At 42.8% G+C, this 21,364-nt stretch overlaps 1 protein-coding gene across 4 annotated transcripts in view; it reads left to right on the top strand.

Annotated features, from left to right (window-relative positions):
- The window catches only part of LOC311237326 (alpha-(1,3)-fucosyltransferase 7-like), a 148,847-nt gene that overhangs the window by 80,311 nt on the left and 47,172 nt on the right, over positions 1-21,364 (top strand). For all 4 annotated transcript variants that reach the window (XM_084325145.1, XM_084325144.1, XM_084325146.1 and 1 more), the window contains exon 2: positions 9,206-9,475. In XM_084325145.1, coding sequence (XP_084181271.1) covers positions 9,213-9,475 — 263 coding nt within the window. In that variant the 5' untranslated portion in view covers positions 9,206-9,212. The remainder of the gene's footprint in view (positions 1-9,205; positions 9,476-21,364) is intronic.

The raw sequence follows: 21,364 nt of genomic DNA on the forward strand, positions 1-21,364 counted from the left end.
AATTAAACAATTTATATATATTTTCTTTCTGCAAATTAAACAAATATATATATTTTCTTTTTGCAAATTAGACAATATATATATTTTCTTTCTGCAAATTAAACAATACATATATTTTCTTTTTGTAAATTAAACAATTCCTTTTATGGTGCTACTGGCTTGACTTCTAACCTATATTATTGTTATAAACCCAAACAGATTCTCACTGGAACCTCCATTTATGTAGCCCCTTTTACCCCAGTTGACTTAGAGGGCAGGGCCCTAGGTTCGTAACACCTAGCTCTTACTAATCTAATAATAGAAATATACGAATATCTGTTTGGTATATAACATCAATACCTTTGAAATAGAAATGATCAAGCCAGACACTTAACTTTAAATATAAAAATAATCTGTATTGAACATAGTGTTATATATTACATACACCGTGTGTATATATATACACATTACCGAATAAAGAAAATGTTAGTTCGTTAATAAATAGAGTATTGTCTCTCAAAGGCACCGTGTGCTCACTATCAAAAAAGGAAAACAAAATAACAGAGCTGTTACTCTGTACTCAGGTTCAAACTCAAAGGCACCATGTGCTCAATATCAAAAAAGGAAATATAAATGAAAACCTATATCCAAAATGGCATTAATGATACAGCTAATTACAAATGAAATATCCTGTACAATAATACAATATACTAATATACCTAAGCCGGCATCTAATAAACAAAAACAAACAAACAAAAACCCCCGTTGCAGGCCTGATTGATGGGAAACTCACAATCCCATTTAATCTTCAGCTCTAATGAGCCAAAGTACTCACGGTCCGGAGTCAGTGTTCAGGTGGGGGGAAAGGAGAAAGTGGAGATTGAGCACGATGCAATGTGAAGTCCTGGTGGGCCTCCCACGCTGCCAGAGGAAGTCTGTACAGGCCTTGGTAGCACAGACTGCTATCTGGTTCCCGAAATCTGTACAGGCCCTGGTAGCACAGACCGCTTATCCTGTTCTCGAAGTCTGTACAGGCCCTGGTAGCACAGACCGCTTATCCTGTTCTTGAATGTAGTGGGTTTCCGGGTTAGCTATCCGGGCCCTGCTACTGTTTACCTAGCTTAGCCAGCTAGCCTCAAGACCCAGTCCAATGTGGAGCAATTGATTAGGCATGCCTATCTAACATGCACAATTCCCCGACATCACATATAATGTTCAGTGTGTGTTCTAGGCCAGAACACTTGATAACACTATACTGGATACAACTTAGCAATGGTGTGTCAAACATTTGCACACTCTTCCACCTGCTTCTCTCAACCTCTCCCCTCCTGGTCTCGAGAGCTCAATCACCACACCTGGTTAAACCCAGTCCCATCAACCCTGACCTTTTTCCTGATTGGCCAAGCCACAGTTCCCAGTTCACATAGACAGGAGTTCTACATATTACCCATACATGAAATAATGGTATATGTAGAACATATTACCCAGAGGTAAATAAGATATACAAAATACAAAATAATAACATATATTTAACATATATTATATTAACAGGATAACCACTGGGTTAATATTACCAGGGTTAGTTAATATTACCAGGGTTACACCTGCAGATCAGAAAATCTACTGAAGGCCTTGAAGACGGGTGCTGCTTTACTGAGGTAGCTACTTGCCTGTTCCTGGTGTTGTGTTTTCCAAAAGACTTCAAAGTTGTCACTTCCTGTTTCACATGCTTCTATAGATTGAACCATTATTTTTGTGGGGGGAAGAATGCTCAGTGTAACAGGGTTGAGGGTTACTGAGGGACAGACTGAATAATGTTATTTTAATGAATAATTGTTCATTTATTTTGAAATAAATCATTACCAGCATTAACAGCACAGATGGATGTGTATGTTCATGGAAAAAAGTATGGACTTTTTACAAATTTTCTTGGTCATATCCCAAATACATTTTCATGAAATGCCACGAGGGACATGTCAAAATACATGGTGTCAACTGAAATAACATAATGCATAATTAAAAAAAATTACATTCATGCAATGTTTTTACACTTTATTAAAGAGGACATTGCAACTGAAATAAATAGCATTTCAAAGCACATTTTGGTAACTGCATGATTAGATAAAAGACACTTAAAAACATCAGAGGGACTCAAATCGGACCGGATTGGTGGAATGACTCATATATCATTCATAGCCGGGCTTATAGTAAATTTTATACCAAAACTAGGCGAATTTTTTTTTTTATGACAAATCGCACACGTTAGGATTGGCAAGCACACATCCCACACCCTGCCCATTAGCACCAGGGCCCCTCAGGGGTGTGTACTCAGCCCACTTCTCTATACACTTTTCACCCACGACTGTTGTTCCTCCTCTCCATCTAACCTCATAGTCAAATTTGCAGACGACTAGGGCTGTCCCCGACTAAGGATTTGGATAGTCGACTATGATTGGCCAAAGTTTGCCATTAGTCGACTATTAGTCGACAAAAAAATATATTTATATAATATATATAAATATTTTTTTCCATTCCATTTGGGCTGTGGGGGTGCTTAATGTCTGAAGGAGTTGACTGAAGGCTTCTTGTCCTCTGCAAAAGCATGCAATTGGTCCACTGATGGATACATCTTGATATTTGTCTAGTCTAGTGTGTTCATTAGATGGGTGAAATCCTCTTTCAGTGCCTCTGTGCCTGTTTTCGTAGGCAGTTAGCCTCTGGTATGCGTGCCATTAGCGTTAGCCACGCTTCTAGGCCTCTTTTCTTTTGGAAAGAATGATAAAATATATATATATATATATATATATATATATATATATATATATATATATATATATATATATAAAAATAATTGTTTTTTGTATTCTACTAAGAGGTTGGCAGTCGACTACGGCTACTTTCGACCGATTAGTCGACTAATCGACTAATAGGGGTCAGCCCTACAGACGACACAACAGTACTTGGCCTCATCAAAGGAAACGATGAGACCTCATACAGGAGGGAGGTTGAGCGACTAGTGGAGTGGGGCGATGGTCATAACCTTGCTCTCAACCCCACGAAGACCAAGGAAATTATCATTGATTTCCGCAGGACTGGTGACCTCAGCCACTCTCGAGGGTTTAAAAATGTACGTTTCTGGGTGTGACTATGTCTGATGACCTGACCTGGGGGATCAACATTACCTCTGCTGTGGGGGAAAGCACAGCAACGCCTCTTCTATCTGCGCAGTAGAGAGTGTGCTCACATACGGACTACTGGTGTGGATCTCCAGCTGCACCAGGGCAGAGAAGGAGGCCCTCCACAGAGTGGTCAAGGCTGCAAGGAGGATCACTGGAGCTAGCCTCCCAGATATCTCCACAGTCTTCACCTCCCGCTGCCTACGTCATGTGAATAACATCCTACAGGACCAGTACCACCCAGCACACCATCTTTTTCAACTGTTGCCCTCTGGTCGAAGGTACAGATCCATCCAGTCTGGAACTAGCAGACTGACCAACAGCCTCTATCCACGGGCTGTCAGGCTGCTCAACGATCACCATCAACTTGCCGCCCCGCACACCCCCCCCTTCCTCGCACCCCCCGTCCCCAACCCCCGGTGACATAACTCCCACTTCCACATTACATTACAACAATGACTGTGAACCGGACTTACATAGCTGCACAGCCTGCACTATACACTATTCCATCCATTGCAAGCCAACACCCCCGCCATCCATTAACTCAACTGGACTGTCACTGTACTATGTATTTATTTGTACTAGCACTATTGCACTTGGGACATTGATGTTATATTATTATTATTATTGAGGACATTGATATTATTATTGATATTATTATTTTGCACATGCTATTCAGTATGTATTTGTATGTGCACGCTCCAAACTCAATTTCGTTGTACCAACAATGACAATAAAGATTATATTCTATTCTAGACAGTATTTCCTGATGTATGGGCTGATAAGAGGGCATAGCTACAAAGTCTCTCTATAGAAAAGTGTTGTGTTCTGCGTGGTTAGTATTATTGTTAATGTGGTGATGTTCCTAACTAAATTTCGTTGTACCAACAATGACAATAAAGATCTATTCTATGATGTTATTACCACCGCCACCGTTAGGCGGCACAATAGGCACAAGAGGCTATAGGCAAGAACTAGGAAGTGTGTCCAGTAGGAATGTACGCGCCTGAAGCTACCATGATGTTGATGTTCTGAGAGCATGGAATAAAGATGGATGAATAACAACACAGCCTACTGACTCCTGCATGCTTATTATAATTACTAATAGTCTAAGTGTGGACATTACACAAAGTTTCGTTTTGAATGTATCAACAAAATGAAACCAAGTTTTTGAATCTGGCATTATCCATGTTGGTGATGAGAGTCTTGGCGATACATGCAAATGTGTGCATATTTAATGGGGGAAGTGCCTCATTTGCATATATAAACATAACATTCAGAAAACTTGCAATATATTTTTTCTTAGTTTATATGTACATGTTACATTCAATCCTAAAATATGGCTTGTGTAGGCCTTGAATGTAAAGTGGACAAGTGGTGGACACAGGACACTGGACAAGAGTTATCAAAAATAACTATTTATTTGGAACAGCTAAGTTAAAGGGCAAATATTGGGAGCTGGGTGGTCCAGACTCCCTAGTTCAGGATATAAAAAGTAAAGTTAAGCACAGGGTCAAAAATAAAGCAACAAGAAATGGTCAAGCAGCAAAAATGTCAAAATGAGAAAAAGCAGTGAGAGCAGGTGAGGTCTGGAGAGCTGTGACGAGGACGAGCTCTGTGAAGTGAGAACTTGACAACTGCTCCCTGCACCCTGCTCTGCATTTGTAGGGTGTGGTGCCACACCTGTGTCAATTAGGAAGTGGCCATTTTAAACACAAGCTAAACAGAAAGAAAACAGTGCGTCAATCAAACCACCCATTAGTGACAACACACTACAACCACAATGTGAATACGCACCACAGACAGTAAGTATCCCTCCACCATGTAAAAGTAATACGTAACACCCCCACACCTGAAATTTATGTTCTTCTCCCAACTATAGCCCAAAGAAACCATCACCAAGAGAATGAACATAAATAAATAAGGGGATACTTACCAACCTTACCTATATAAAAAAAAGGCAACTACACATGCTAAACACGTGTAGCGCCTGTACAGTGATGAGTGTGAGCCCCGGTCAAGACTCACTCAACTGCGCATCAAAAAAAATGTTGACCCATTAATTGATAAGGGTCACCACCATAGAGCGACAATGGGTCGGCCCCTGTCGAACACAACCATCAACTTTGTCGAATGCTCCCCACTGGAGAACATTCGACAATGTTGTTTAAGACAAGAAACAACACTGTACCGACTCTCAGGCAAGTGTGCTGCTGGACCCAGATGGAGTGGAGCTGGTGGAACCACCCGATCAGGCTTCACCATCCGGTCAACTAAACCCCACTCAGCCTCTTCCGAGGCGCAAGGCCTAGAAGTCAATCCACCCACCAACAAATCATCCCACATAAGCTCCACACCAACAGGCCTCTCCACCGATACAGACATGTCAAACAGAGACAATAAATCGGAATAAACATGAGCTAAGCTCACTGCGCTCAGGACAGAAAACAGGAAACAAAAAGAAACACGTCTTCCTGGCACCGCCACCGAGTCCGCCCCCCCATTCCTGGCATCACCAGTTCAGGAGACAGTAAAGCAGGATGAACCGCCACAGGTACGTCATCCTCACTGTCTAACTGCATATATAACTGTTTCCACTAGATGGCGCTCTAGGCGGAGACACTCAGGAACACCACCAGGTGGCGAGTATAAATAGAGGTGTCTCCTCCCACTTCTTTCTCTTTCCCCCAGTCTCCTGAAAAGGGGGTCAATGTCAGACTTTGCAATCAAAGTTAGGGGGCTAATAACCCTTGCCATAATTTCAGTGCGCCCCCTAACTTTTGATTGCAAGGTCTGACATTGACCCCCTTTTCAGGAGTTGACCTAGAGCCCACCAAGGTCATGCATATCAAGTTTGGTCAATGTCAGACCTTGCAATACACTGTAAGGCACTGTAAGGCTACTGTCCTCCCCCACTTCCAGTGATGAAGCTAAGCTATGCTAACGGAGCGTCTATTCCCAAAGCTAAAATGCACGCACAGAGACAAAAAAGGTATGCATCTTCTTGTCTAACTCCAGGGAAGATGTTAAATAAGCTAATTTCCAAAAAAAGTGGAGTCGTCCTTTAAGCATGATTTTGAAAAATGGGGCCCGGTGTTTCAAAACACACAATTAGCACAACCATACACACAATTATCAGAACACCTCAGATCCTTTGATAAATTAAACACTAATACACCATACACTAATTTATAAAAACTACATTTTGTTACCATATGAAACACACGTTTCATATGACTAAATTCTGTTTGAACCAGTTACACACTGCTGTGCTTAACCTAAAACACATTTAGCAATTCTACTTCTCAGTGATTAGAGTACTGTAAATGAAGTATGCAGAGAATGTGCAAATATACAATAAATTCACCAAACACTACACAAGACCAATGCTGTAGAGCAGGGATCAGCAACCTTTTTGACATGGAGTGCCTGTTTGAAATATAGTTGTAACTAGTGTGCCTCAACAATATTCCATGCATCGTAATTTTTTTCTTCTCATAATCAGGTATTTTTAATGATAATTTTTACATTATTACATCATTATTGTTATTGTTATTATTAACAATATTATTATGATGGTTGTATCAACCCTAAATCTGAGTTTGGGGGGGGGGATGCAATGCAGACAAACAGCTGCATACAGTGCGACCATTTCACTCACATTTGCCCATTCATTTTTATACTGTACGTGTGCTGTCATAGCTCCACCTACAGGCCTAATGGAGAACACCAGGATGTGAATGGAGGGTGAATGTGAGGTATATCATGTAAATAAGTTTTGATTGATCGCAAGACTACACTGTAAAAAAAAATAATAATAAGTTACCAGAACTTAAAAATATTGAGTTCAGTTACTGTGCATTAAGGTTCAGTTTTCAATCCATAATAAGTTAACAGAAAAATAAGTACACAACCACATTATTTCAACCTAATAAAACTATGTTTATTGTCATTGTTTTAAGAACACAAGTTGACTTGGTAATACTCACATTTTGAGTAAAGAAAATTGCTTTTAACATGTGCAATGTTCAATGAAATAAAAAAATAAATAATAAAATTTGTTGATTAATCCCACTGGTCACAATGGTGACCGTAATAATGTTTTTGTTATAAGGCTCTGCAAATGTTACTGAATGATGTAGCAATGTATTTCCAGCTAAATTGAAATAATAAACAAATAAAGGGTCTCAATTAAATATGTGGTAGTAAAAAGAACCTGTGGGAGGATTTCAACAAGATAAATGCGACAACAGTGCAAAATATTCCACTATAATATTTATTAAAAAAAAAAAAAAAAAAATTAACTGCTGCCCCCTGTGCCTATGCAAATTCCCCCGCGTGCCTATGCAGGCACGCGTGCCTAGGGTTGCCTACCCCTGCTGTAGAGGAACTGAGGAGGGCAGAAAGAAAGAGAAGTCACCGCTGTAGACAACAACTGACTCAATTTTGGATCTAGAAAAGGAGACTTATTAAGAAAGGCGAAAGCAAGGGAGGGGAATACAACAACTCTCCACATTGGAGCCTACAGACAGGGTAAGCTTCTTATTTCTTGTGATAATATAAATTAGATTGGGAGAGTAGCTTAATATAAGCCTAATCTACTGGGGGAAACCTTGTTTTAACCTTTGAATAGACTGCTACCTAATAAGGTATTACACTCTTATCTTATGAGCTTGTATAGCACATCTGCAGACATATTGATCTAGTGTGTAGACTATTCTCTTATAGCCAACTTTTGTCATCACGACTTTATTGTTTTACAGGATAATATACTGTACCAATACTGTAGATCTGTCTCTGGGTACTTCTTCTCTTCTCTCATTTCTGGACTCTTTTTGTATCACAAACAGTACTGTATTTGCAAATCTGGTATGTCATAAATGTATCTGTACTGTCTATCTGTATGTCGTGTGTGTCATATATGTTATGATGAATTGAAAATGGGGGACCCTGATGTAAACAAGTCGAAAGTCTTTCTCTGGTCTGCATCCCCTTAACAATTGTATGTATTGAGCTGTACTGTACTGTACCCATTCTGCAATCTGTTAATAAACTTTTCAATCAATCAATCAATCAGCGAGCCAGGTGCAGATTCTGCCAAGTTCTGAGCTGAGGGTTTTTTCAACCTGTAACTTGTTCTTGTCAGAGACCAGCAGGGCTGAGTCGTCCGTCTGAGAAAACGACTGAGTATATTGTCTTCCTCTGTCTGTTGATTGTTGCTGAATTGAGATATCAGGCTGATAAGGTCCAAACCTTTTTCTTGCCGTGTTTGTCTCTCAAAAGGTATTGTTTTGAGGGATTTAACAGAATTTTCAAGGTTGGAATTTTCTGCCTCCATGGTAGCTAGCAAGCTAGCTAACTCTCCGTTCTGTCTGACGAGGGAGTGACGGACACACCAGTGACTCTGCTTGCTTGGAGTGCTAGAAAAACGCGCCCTCAGACATCAAATTTGAAGACGCTGATTGGCTAAATTTAGTTGCTTGGTCCATTTATATTGGCTGTGTTGCGCACTCAGTGAGGCGTTAATGTCTAGCGCCCAGAAGAGAGAGTGACGTGACACACAAACAGAGGGGGGATGAATAGGACGCACAAACAATTATTTATATTTGATATATTAACGTTATTGTGCATTTTAAACACAAACATACTTAAAATTAGTATTTTAAACATGTTTACTATATTTTTAGGGGTCGAAATCTAAAATCCAAAACCACTATTTCTTCTTTCTTCGTCCCTCTCCACCAGGGGGGGGGTGGCGCCCTAGCGCCCTCTATGGACCAGCCGCCACTGATTTCAATGCACAAAATCTATGCTGTACAATTGAAAAGGGTGACACAGTTTTCAACGTGACAAAACCACCACTAGCTGTGGTTCGTTTGTTGCTGTGTGGTTTTCTGGAGGGCCTCAGTGCATGGGTGTATGCTTCTCTGTGAGTGCCATTCTAGTTAGTTATGTTTAGTATTGTAAACATAACTAATATATTTAACTAAACATAACTAACTGCATCACATGGTCTCCTAATTCCTCCTGTCCCTTTCTTGTTTTTATAGGAGCCTCATGGAACACATGACTGGTTCAACAAAGAAGCACCTCCTCTGCTTCTGCTTCTTCTTCGCATTTCCCATCGTCTGCCTCAACTATTGGTGGGGGGGGTTCCAGACTCTGGTATCCACATACCCCTACTTCCAGACCAACCGTGACATCGCAGATGGGAACATAGCCAGTAACGTGACCATTCTCTTGTGGCACTGGCCCTTTGGCAAATCTCACAACCTGGGTGGGGATGTGTGCTGGAACCTGTACCACATCCCACACTGCAGGTACAACCAGAGATAATTGAAAAATATGAGGTGATAGGTCACCAATGTAAAACTAGATGAGGAACAACACCATAGCGTTAGGCTAGTATAACAACAGCACCATAGTGTTAGGCTAGTATAACAACATTCATTCATTCATTTTATTTTGTTTCGTACATGGGGGTACAGTTCATCATTGCACAATATCACCAACATCTTTTTTTGATATTAACATGATACACCCATGGTCGAAAAGGAGCAGGATGAAGAAAACGTATGTTTCCTGCCCCCTTCCAAACTTCATATTCATTTTAACATAATGGTCAACTCAAGTGCACCTTACAGCTTCATACCATATAATAATAATATAATAATAAGCATTACCATAATTACAATAATAATAATGATAATATGACCATGAATAATAATAACGGTAATAATAATAACAATAATAATAATAATATTGCTAGATACCCAAATAAACAAAAAAACAACCTGCGTCACAAGCCTCAGATGCATGGAAAAGAGAAAAAAAATAAAAAAAAATAAAATCAGATACAGAGACATTTATACCTGCTGTTCATATGTTCTCATTGTTCTGTCTTTAAAAGTCTTTTTTAGTTGGAAAATATTTGTACAGTACTTCAACTCATTATAAAGAGAATTCCAGAGTTTGACTCCCACCACTGATATACACATCTGTTTTAGGGTTGTCCGGGCACACTGATGTTTAAAATGACCTTCCCTTCTATGCTCTCCATTCTGTGATATTTTGTTTTGTAGATTGGCTGGTAATGCTTTACTTTTGGCCTTGTGCATAACTACTAATGTCTGTAACTTAACTAGCTCTTGCAATTTCAATAATCACCATAGTGACTGTTAGGCTAGTATAACAACAGCACCATATAGGCTATAGTATAACAACAACACCATAGTGTTAGGCTAGTATAAAAACACCATAGTGTTAGGCTAGTATAACAACAGCACCATAGGCTAGTATAACAACAACACCATAGTGTTAGGCTAGTATAACAACACCATAGTGTTAGGCTAGTATAACAACAACACCATAGTGCTAACACTTTGGACGCCGGAGCAATATGCGCGATGTGTTGTTAAAAGCGCAGTGCTCTAAAGTATAGGAATATGTGGCAGTGTTTGCAGGGCTATAACTATATTCTATATTATAGCTATGGATACAATACTATGGCCCATTTAGGCGGCTGGGTGGGGCAGCGGACTAAGCGCTCGTCACCAAAGCGAGAGACTGGTATCGAATCCGGCTGTCAGCGGGAGGGTAGCCGGTGGGTGGTAATCTGGTCGTTGTAAACAGCGACTCCTACAGGTCGGTCAGGGCACCTGCACAGCAAGGAAGGGAGATGGTGAGGGTAGTGTGAGCCTCCCACACGGTACACCTCACCAATGAGAGTCCGCGCTGGCAGGTGAAAAGAAGTGGCTGGCTGACTCTGCATGTATCGGAGGGGACATGTGATAGTATCTATCAACCCTCCCTATACCGACCAGTGGGGGGCACATGCAAGCAACGACCAGGAAGGGGAGGGGGGAATTGGCATGACTAAATTGGGATGGGAGAAAAACAGAAAAACAGGAGAAAAAGTGGATACAAAAAAATACTATGGCCCATTTGACATCACCCATCTATCGTTCAATATGAGACAAATAAAAAAGAAAATCATTCATACATTCCCGTTTTATACCGTGGTGAATATGACTATAGTTTTAGAATAATACACGCTACTATTTTGAAATCACATCTATATTATCGGTATTATGTTTCATCATGAATGCTTTGTGATGCTTTGTGACGCTTTGATCATCACCAACGGCACCCTGGTAAACAAGAATACCCTGAAGACTCTGGCAGGAGCACTCATTCAGGGGTACTACGACTATGCTTGCACCTCATGGTACCAAAGCACCTCAAAGGCGCTAAAACCAAAATTACAAACATCTCAAAACAAACTGGTCAGACTACTGCTTGACCTTACTCCTAGAACCCACCTCACCCCTGCCCACTTTGACAACCTAGGATGGCTTAGATTAGACGACAGAGTACAGCAACTTGCAATGGGCCTGGTCTACAAGATACACTACACGACCAAGGTACCCATGTACATGTCAAAATACTTCCCAAAGGTCAGTGAATACCACGATCACAACACCAGAGGGAGCTCCACAAATCATGTTAAACCCAGATTCGGCTCAAATAAGGGACTAAACACGTTTCGCAATTATGCCACATCAATGTGGAACGCCCTACCCAAAGCTGTAAAGGAATGTGGATCACTACCCACTTTCAAAACCTCTCTCAAGGGACACCTACGGGAGACTGCAATTCAACACTGGCCCCTGTAAATATCCTAACCCAACCCCCTCCAATGTACAGTCATTTACCTAGTATGGTTTTGTCAATAGTCCAATGTACAATTTTGTTTGTTTGTACAGTGTCTCCTCCCCCCCCCCCCCCCCTCAATGTACAGTTTTACTTGTTTATACAGTGTGCCCCCCCCCCCTAACCACCTCCAATATAAATTACCCAGTATGGTTGTCAATATCCCAATGTACCCAACCCCCCCCACCCAACCTCCTCCAATGTACAGTTTCTACGTCAAATGTATATACTCCCTTTTCTTGACTCCTTCTGTATCACAAACAGTACTGTATTTGCAAATCTGGTATGTCATAAATGTATAGATGTAGCAGTACTGAGCTGCACGGCTGAGCGATCATGGAGTAGACGTGTTTCACATGAGCTCCCTTCTACCGTGCTGAATATACGTTTCTCCCCATTAGTCTTTATTTTATTTTTATTTGTTTTTTATCTGTTTGCTAGGTCGTCGTGCTTAGTATACATTCATCAACTTTTTTCGACTTTCTACGATGGCGGGGGTGGAAACCAGAGCCATGAAAGAATTAGGCACGACACCGGCACCGCCGAGCATGGCCGCACCGTCTCCCGCTGTCGGGGAGTTAAGCGAAGCTGTGCTCTTGGTCATGACCAAGCTACACGCAGACTCTGAGACACGCATCGCTGAAGCACAGAAGAAAGTACATGCAGACTCTGAGGCACGCATCGCTGAAGCACAGAAGAAAGTGTTGGCGGATTTCTGTATCAGCCTCCGTCGTGAGATATCAGAGGAAATACGGCTGGCGGTAGTACCGCTAACAGACAAGATGGAGGCGATACACGCTGCCTCTTCGGCTAATGCTAACGAACTAGCCATGCTAACAACGGAGGTATCATCACAGTGTGAGAAGATGGCGGGTCTTGAATCCGCCCTGCTGGCTAGGCAGGCTGAAGTCAACAAACTACAGTCGGCGATGGAGGAGATGCAGTCCCGGGATAGACGCCACAACGTCAGGATTGTTGGAGTACCGGAGACCAGCGGTGAAGGCCGTCTCTCTGAGACCGTGCCCGAACTGCTGCAGAAGTTACTAGGGACAGACGTCCTCCCTATGCCTCCTATCTGTGAGTCGGCCTACAGAGCGGGCAGGTTTTCTCCCGGCGTGAACAAAGAACCGAGGCCCATCATAGTCAAGCTGAACAGACTCCAACAGAGAGAAATCATCATGCGGTCGGCTCGTACCAGAAGGGGTACTCTGAGGCTTGGCGATCACAAAGTGGCCATTTTCGAGGACTTTACACCGGAGGTTCAAGCTCAGAGAGCCGAGTACAAGGTGGTCCTGACTAAGCTATGGAAACTAGGCCTGAGGCCCACGTTATTCGCTCCCGCGAAATTATCTGTGTTGGAGAAGGTCGGTGGTCAGCGTTTGTTTTGGTCGTTGGCTAAAGCGAAGGAATATCTCGCGGAGACACCCGAGTCTGTTGCTTGATATCTATGGAGGGTGAGTGACTTGGCGGTTTGGACCTATATACATTGATTAGGTCGACTATTCACAAACACTTGCTGTCATGCCCAGACATGCTAACTGTCCTCTGCCCATCCAACTAGCGGGGCTTCCCAATGACTTCTGTTACTTGCTAAAGCTGACCTCATGGTCGTACTTGTGTATCGACTCTTTGGAAGCTAACGAGCTAGCTGAACAATGTACATAGTAGGCTAACGTGCTATCCGGATTCGTCACTAGCTTACGCGCTAGCCTCGGGCTAGCCAGCGGGCTTCGACTATGGTCTGCGCTGAGACATTCGAGACCCGTTAATGGTTACGTATTTTGGTTGCTGTTGCTGTTCAAAGGGACATTGGTTTGCACAATTCAAGAGTGACCGAATCCCTAACTAACTTCTGATATGCTTTTTATTTTTATATCCAGGTTGTTTTGAGCTTTGGTGATCCAAAGTAGATGCCAAGGTCGGTTGAATATGCATATACAATATTTGATAACAGGTTGGGTCGGGTATGGCTTGCACTTCATGGCTATATGGTTATATGGCTTGCACTCTAGCCATTACCCTCTTTTCCTTTTTTTTTTCTCTTTCCTATTGTCGCTGTTTTTATGTCATCTATATGCGCGATTTAAATGTGATCCGGTTCTACCTTGGACTAACTGCTGACTCGCCTTAAATGTGTTTTGAATTTTCCGTGAGCCACTTATGCTATAACGTTGATACATTAATATGCAGACTCCAAGGTAGATGGTTACAGGTTGATGCTGAGTAATTATATAATAATTATTGTCGCTGTTTTAATGGCATTTGAATGAGCAATTTAACTGTGATCCGATCCTACCTTGGACTAACTGCTCCGACCGATATCTTTATTGAAACAATGTATTATATGGCTTGCACTATAGCCATTACCCTCTTTTCCTTTCCTTTTTTCTTTCTTACTGTCGCTGTTTTTATGTCATCCGTATACGCGATTTAAGTGTGATCCGATTCTACCTTGGACTAACTGCTAATCTGCCTTAAATGTGTTTTGAATTTTCCGTGATCCACTTATGCTATAACGTTGCGACATTAATATGCAGACTCCAAGGTAGTTGGTTACAGGGTTGATGCTGAGTAATTATATAATAATTAGTGTCGCTGTTTTAATGGCATTTGAATGAGCAATTTAACTGTGATTCGATCCTACCTTGGACTAACTGCTCCGACCGATATCTTTATTGAAACAATGTATGATGACAGGTGGTGTCAGGTGTTGCCTATTACCATCCCCGGATTGATTAATGAATGATTGTGTTTAATTCTATTCTTACATAGGTTATGTCATTTCAGCCGTTGTGCCTGATCAGAGGGACGGCTAAAGGGATGCACTTTGACCATAACCTTTTTTTTCCCTTCCTCCCTTTTTTTTGTCATTGTTTAATTGACACTGTTCACACAATTTTGCACAATTAACCTGTGACCCGAACCTGCCTTAGACTATCGGCTGGGATGCTTTAATTTAATTTTGTTTTGAATTTTCCTATACCTTTTTGGGCTATAACAATGTGATGTTGAAGCGCAGATTCGGAAATAGAGGGCTGCAGGTTGATGCAGAGTTATTATTTAATAATGGCTATTTTTACCATTATGGTTGTCTCATGTTGGGGCCAGGGCTCAGGTGGGTTTCGACCGATATCTTTATTGAATTTTATTTTATTATTATTTGTGTTTATTGGACTAGTGGGGGTTTACTCAGGGGTTTATCTAGAGGGGGGTGGGAGTGGGGAGCGTCTTATTGATCCATGTCTCTAGTGGGAAGTGATAGGAAGATGACCATCCTCAGTGGATGGGGCATAGGGTGGGGATTGGAGAGTGGGTATAGGGGAACTTATAGTAGGACGGGTGGGTTAGGGTTTAGAGTAGAAGGAGGGGGGGTTGTAGCTGGGGTGGTATTTTTATGTGTTCTATGTACTGTTGTCTTATATGTGTGTAAGTGTTCCTCCTCTGAACTCCTGGGATTGACCGTCCGGGCCCGCCGGGATCGGCACCTCTGTACTCAGCCTGGCTGCACGGGTATGTTCTCTACGCACTTATACAAGCTCGACCATGGCTAAATTGAATATTTTAATTTGGAACGCAGGAGGGCTTAACGCCCCACACAAGCGTGCCAGTGTCCTTTGGCTATTGAAGAGGAGAAATATTGACCTTGCTCTCCTTAGTGAGACGCATTTAATGGTAGGTGACGTGTCAAGACTGGCAAATCGGCAATATCACGTTATCTCCTCATCCTCAGCCGATGATAAGACGAAAGGAGTAGTCATAGTTACAAGACGTAACCTTGATATCAAAATCTTGGATGTATGGTCGGACACGGAGGGAAGGATTACTATAGCAAAAGTTGAATTCTTGCATAGGAAGATGGCTATAATAGCATTGTATGCTCCTAACACATTTGATTCAGCGTTCTATAATACAATCACGAAGAATATGTTGGAACTTAATGGATACGCTCTCATTGTGGGTGGCGATTTTAATGCGTGCTGGGATGCGGAGATGGATAGGTCCGGGCCCTCTGAAACGAGCGACCAGAAACGGGCCTCTAAGGCCCTCAGGATGTGGGCCAAAGACACGGGGCTCACAGACCTCTGGCGCTTATGCAACCCCACCCTCAGAGATTACTCTCACCTGTCAGCCAGACACAAAAGCTTCTCTCGAATTGACTATGCATTCGCGTCCCCTAATATGTTTGATAGTTTCGATGTCTCATTGGTTCCCTTGGCTCTCTCAGACCACAAGGGGATTTTCCTTACGGCAACCTTTGGCAGGCTCTCCGCAAGAGCTCCCAGATGGCGTTTTAATTCGACCTTGCTAAAGAACGATGACTTCTGTTCTGAGTTCAGGAGTAAACTAGCTGAATTTTTGCAGATCAACGTTGGCACAGTAGAAGACCCTAGGGTCCTGTGGAACGCATTGAAAGGATTCATCAGGGGTCATGTCACACTATTTGCCTCCAATTTGCGAAAATCCCGGTCAAAAAAGCTAGAAGGACTGGAATCATTATATGCGGACCTATACGCATCCTTGCAAACTGACTATAATGAACGACTAAACACACAACGTAAGATAGTCAAAAAAGAAATAAACTCCATACTTAAACAACAGTCTGAGTTCTTGATACATAGGACAAGACAAAATTACTATTTTCACGGCTCCAGACCTAGCCATCTATTGGCAATGAAAATACGCTCAAATGATCAATTCTCGGATATCCCCTCGATTAGGACGAGCCAGGGTGCAGTCACTACTGATTCGAAAAAGATCAATGACACTTTTAAAGAGTTTTACTCACAGTTATATAGTTCAGAGGGTAATCTGGATGACTCTAAATTTGAATCGTTCATTGGCGGGCTTGAGATACCCCACATTTCTGAGGAAGAGGCCAAGGAACTGGGGAGACCGATTACTCTCGTAGAATTGAGGGAGACTATTGTTGAAATGCAGAGGGGTAAGGCGCCAGGCTGGGATGGTATTCCACCCGAAGTGTATTTAGCTTTCTGGGACCAACTGGGTCCATTGATGCTCGATATGATCAATTACGCTATCGAACAAGGGGAGTTCTCAAGAGATGTCAATATGGCGTTGATTTCTTTACTTCTCAAAAAGGACAAAGATCCCAATGATTGTGGTAGCTATAGACCCTTGAGTCTTCTCGGGGCCGATTTAAAGGTGTTTGCCAAGGTGCTGGCCCGTCGCCTGCAGAGATTTATGTCTGTATTGGTACACTGCGATCAAACTGGTTTTATCCCGGGGCGTCTGGCTGCAGATAATCTTAGGAGGCTGTTGCATGTAATCGATAACAGTAAAGACAATACAACTCCATCCACAGTTCTGTCTTTGGATGCCATGAAGGCGTTTGACAGACTTGAGTGGTCATACCTGTGGAAGGTACTTGAGGTCATGGGTCTTGGAAAGAGTTTTATTCATATGATTAAAGTCCTGTATGCCTCGCCGTCTGCGATGATACTGACAGGCAAAAACTGTTCCACACTCTTTCCAGTCTCCAGATCTTCTAGACAGGGTTGCCCTCTGAGCCCGGGACTGTTCGCGCTTTCCCTCGAACCTTTGGCCCAATTTATTAGGCAATCGGAGGACATCGTCCCCATAATGGTCAACAATACTCCACACAAAATTGCTCTCTATGCGGATGACCTGCTGATTTTCATGGACGACCCCTCCCGGTCGGCCACAAAATTATTGAGGATAATCGACGACTTTGGTAAATTGTCAGGTTTTAAGATTAACTGGAGCAAATCAGCCTGCCTACCTCTTAATGAACTGGCCAAGGCGGTACGACTACCAGCTGATATCCCCATAGTAGAACATTTTAAATACTTGGGCATAGAGATATTCCCCACGCTGAACCAAACTACTAAGTACAACTTCACGGGTACTTATGATAAAATACGCCAGGATCTAGACAGGTGGTCGTCCCTTCCTAACTCCTTACAAGCCCGGGCTTCCATAATCAAAATGAACATCCTGCCTAGGATAAATTTTATTAGCTCAATGCTCCCCCTGCCCCCTCCAATAGACCACTGGCGCAAGGTACAATCGATGGTATCTAAGTTTGTCTGGAATAACAAACGCCCGAGAATCAAAAGGGCTACTACTCAACGTAGGAAACAAGATGGGGGCCTCGCAATCCCTGATTTTAAACTTTATTTCTGGTCCTTTTCACTGAGACCTCTGATGTGCTGGCTAGACCCTGTAGAGGCTGTATCGTGGCGCTCCTTAGAAGCGGCGGCGGTGTCTCCGCTAAGATTGCAGGATGTAGTGTACTCCACTGTCTCTATTGCGAAATGCCGGCTGAGGTATGGACCGATCATAACTCACGTGATCCAAACGTGGCGTAATGTACAGAGGTCGTGTGGGGTTAAATGCCCTTGGCACCTGGACTCTCCAATTTTTAATAACCAGCAATTACTTGTTGGACACAAGCCGGTTAATATTCCTCAATGGCAAAGGAGGGGAGTGCATACTCTGGAGGATATTTATGATAAGAACGGCCTCCGTGCGTTTCAGGACTTAAGAGAATTTGATGATCTTCCCGGCGAGTCCTTCTTTCTTTACCTTCAACTAAGGTCAGCACTGAGGGCGCATGGCGTACCGTGGGCTCAAGCCTTGCACCCACACCCCTTCCTCAGGCTCATAGTGGACAGGACGACATCCAGAGGGTTTGTCTCCGACTTTTATACGCTCTTAATTCAATCCACGTATAAAAATGTATCATTGGATACAATCTGGCGTGTGGATATCCCGGAGTTGGACCCCGAGTTTGACTGGGATGATGTTTGGGCAAATGTGGCATTATCTTCCCGCAACCCCAATCACCAGCAAATTAATTTTAATTATATTCATAGGACCTATCTTACACCTAGGAAGCTATTTGCTATGGGACTGATAACCGACTCTCGGTGCACTTTGTGCTCTCAAAAGGCCACTGGCACTTATATGCATATGTATTGGGATTGCCCACCAGTGGCCCGCTTCTGGAGGTCAATAACGGACAAACTTTCAGATCTGTGTGGCTTAACTATCCCATTCACAGCTGTTACGCTACTCCTGAACGATATAACGACACTACCCGCGTCCGTACAACTGAAAAGGGTTGTCCTAGCGGGCGTCACAGCAGCGAAGAAGCTAATAGCAATGAGATGGAAGGAGCCTGAGAAGCTTACAATGATTAACTGGTCCCTAACTCTATTGGATGTGATTTATCTTGAGATATCCACAGCCCGGGTGATTGGGGTGGGGCAGGCTGGAATTGACCTGTGGTTCGCAGCAGCTGAGAAGGTAAAGACCGCAGTGTGCGGCTGAGCGGGGTTGGGGTGCGTGTTCGGGTGAGTCCGGCGGTCTCTTGGGAGGGGGAGGAGGAAATGTTTTTGTCTGTCTTGTCCCTTGTCTTGTCATCTTGAGTTTAGCTGGGGATATTATGGGGGGGCAGCTATTTAACTATTTCTTCACTGTTTGGCCACTTTTACACGGTCTCTGTGAGTCTATGGAACACCTCTACAGGTTTTTGTTTTTTCATGAAGGTTCATTGCTCTGTTTTCAGGTCGTGTTCCCCCAAAAAATGGTCCTTGTGGTGGGTTGGAGATGTACGTTTTATTAATATGGGGTCACACGGCCGGGAATCGGGGCTGAACACTGGGAAAGACCATTTATTAGATAGTACCCCTTGGAATTAATTTAGAAGGTTGAACTCTGGTATTCTTTTCTCTTGTCTGTATAATTGTTAGTCTGTATTATTATTATTGTTTTTGTTATTTTCTTGTGAAGTTCTATGTATTGTGATTGTGGTTAATGTGTTTCGTGAGTGTCAATAAAAAAATTTGATCAAAAAAAAGATGTAGCAGTACTGACTATCTGTATGTCATGTATGTCATATATGTCATGATGAATTGAAAATGGGTGACCCTGATGTAAACAAGACGAAAGTCTTTCTCTGGTCTGCATCCCCTTAACATGTGTGTTTATTGAGCTGTACTGTATTGTACCCATTCTGCAATCTGTTAATAAAGTTTTCAATCAATCAATCAATCAATCACACGTTGTGGGGTAACGTTACACACATATATTGTGATCAAAGTGAAATCATGGTTGGGGATCCTTCCGGTTTGCGACGTTCTGGTGAACAGCCACATGAAAGAGCTCCCGGTCATTGAATATTAAAAAAGGAAGTAAAACAATTCAAAGCGAAATAAAAAGTGACAATCCAAGGATATAAGAGAGGAGGAAGGAGGAACACGAGAAAAGGCGAGAGAAAAACGACCCCAGAAGAAGTACAAAGGAGGGCGCAGGAGATGATTCAGGCTGCCATGACACAGTGGGAAGCTAACATGCAGGCTGGGGAAGCTAGCTTACAGGCTAGCGTGACGAAGTGTGAAGCTAGCTTACAGGCTAGCGTGACGCAGTGGACAGCTAGCATATGGGCCGGCATCCAAGCTGAAATGCAGAGCGCGTTGGCCAGCCAACAGGCTAGCGCAGTAGTTAACCAGGAGCTACAAGCTAGCATACAGGCTCGGGAGACAGCTAGCATACAGGCTAACACACGGGCTAGAGCGTTAGCTACACAAGCTATCCAAGCTAGCACGCAGAACATCCAGGGCGAGATAGCGGAGCTTCAAGCTAGCAACGCAATAGCTAACCAAGAGCTACAAGCTAGCATACAAGCTAACGTAATGGCTAACCAAGCTATACAAGCTGACTGACATACAAGCTAACAAGCAGAGCATGCAAGCTAGCATACAGGCTAACGCAATGGCTACCCAAGCTAGCATGCGGAACATCCAGGGCAACATCGATGGACTCAGGGAGGAGTTGAAGAAGGGTCGGGGAATACAAGCTAACGTGGCTGTTGGAGCCAAAATGCCCTTCTGTTTATTTAGTTTTATTTCAACTCACGGTGCAGAGGTGTGGCATTATTAGTCACCATGGCAACCACCACAGGGGGTGGTTACCCATATATACTGATGAGAGGGTGATGAGCCCCAGGTGCGCAAGTGGAATAGCCATACAGTTTTTGACCGTGTCTTGTCGTGTTCAGGTAGATGTGCCGTATAGGTCGGCGGTCAGTGTTATTAGTAAAAAGAGTTTTTGTATATATATTTTTGGTTGATAAGTCAATAAAAGGATTGGCATATCCAAAATGATAAGAGCTCTCTGGACATTTGAATTCTTCAAGCACGCGTCTAACCCAAGCCAGTCCACTTGCCCCTCGCAGTAGGCTTATGTAAAGGAGTCTACATTAGTCAAAAACTAAGGCTCTTCGTTTGAAAAGGACAATTGCCTTTGTTACTTATTGGAAGACGAGGATAATCGCGCTCGGCGCTCAAGATTCATTCAAACAGCTGATCAGCGAGACAGCGCGCTCTGCGCTCAAGATTCAACAGCTGATCAGCGGGACAGTGTTTTGATTTTTGAGGCCGCTGAAAGACATTAGTGACAACTGTTTGGTTCACCGTTTCGCTTGGAATTGCGCGGAACGTGGACAATCTGGA

This window comes from Notolepis coatsorum (assembly GCF_963971535.1).
Source record: "Notolepis coatsorum genome assembly, chromosome: 11".
In the NCBI taxonomy this organism is placed as follows: domain Eukaryota; kingdom Metazoa; phylum Chordata; class Actinopteri; order Aulopiformes; family Paralepididae; genus Notolepis; species Notolepis coatsorum.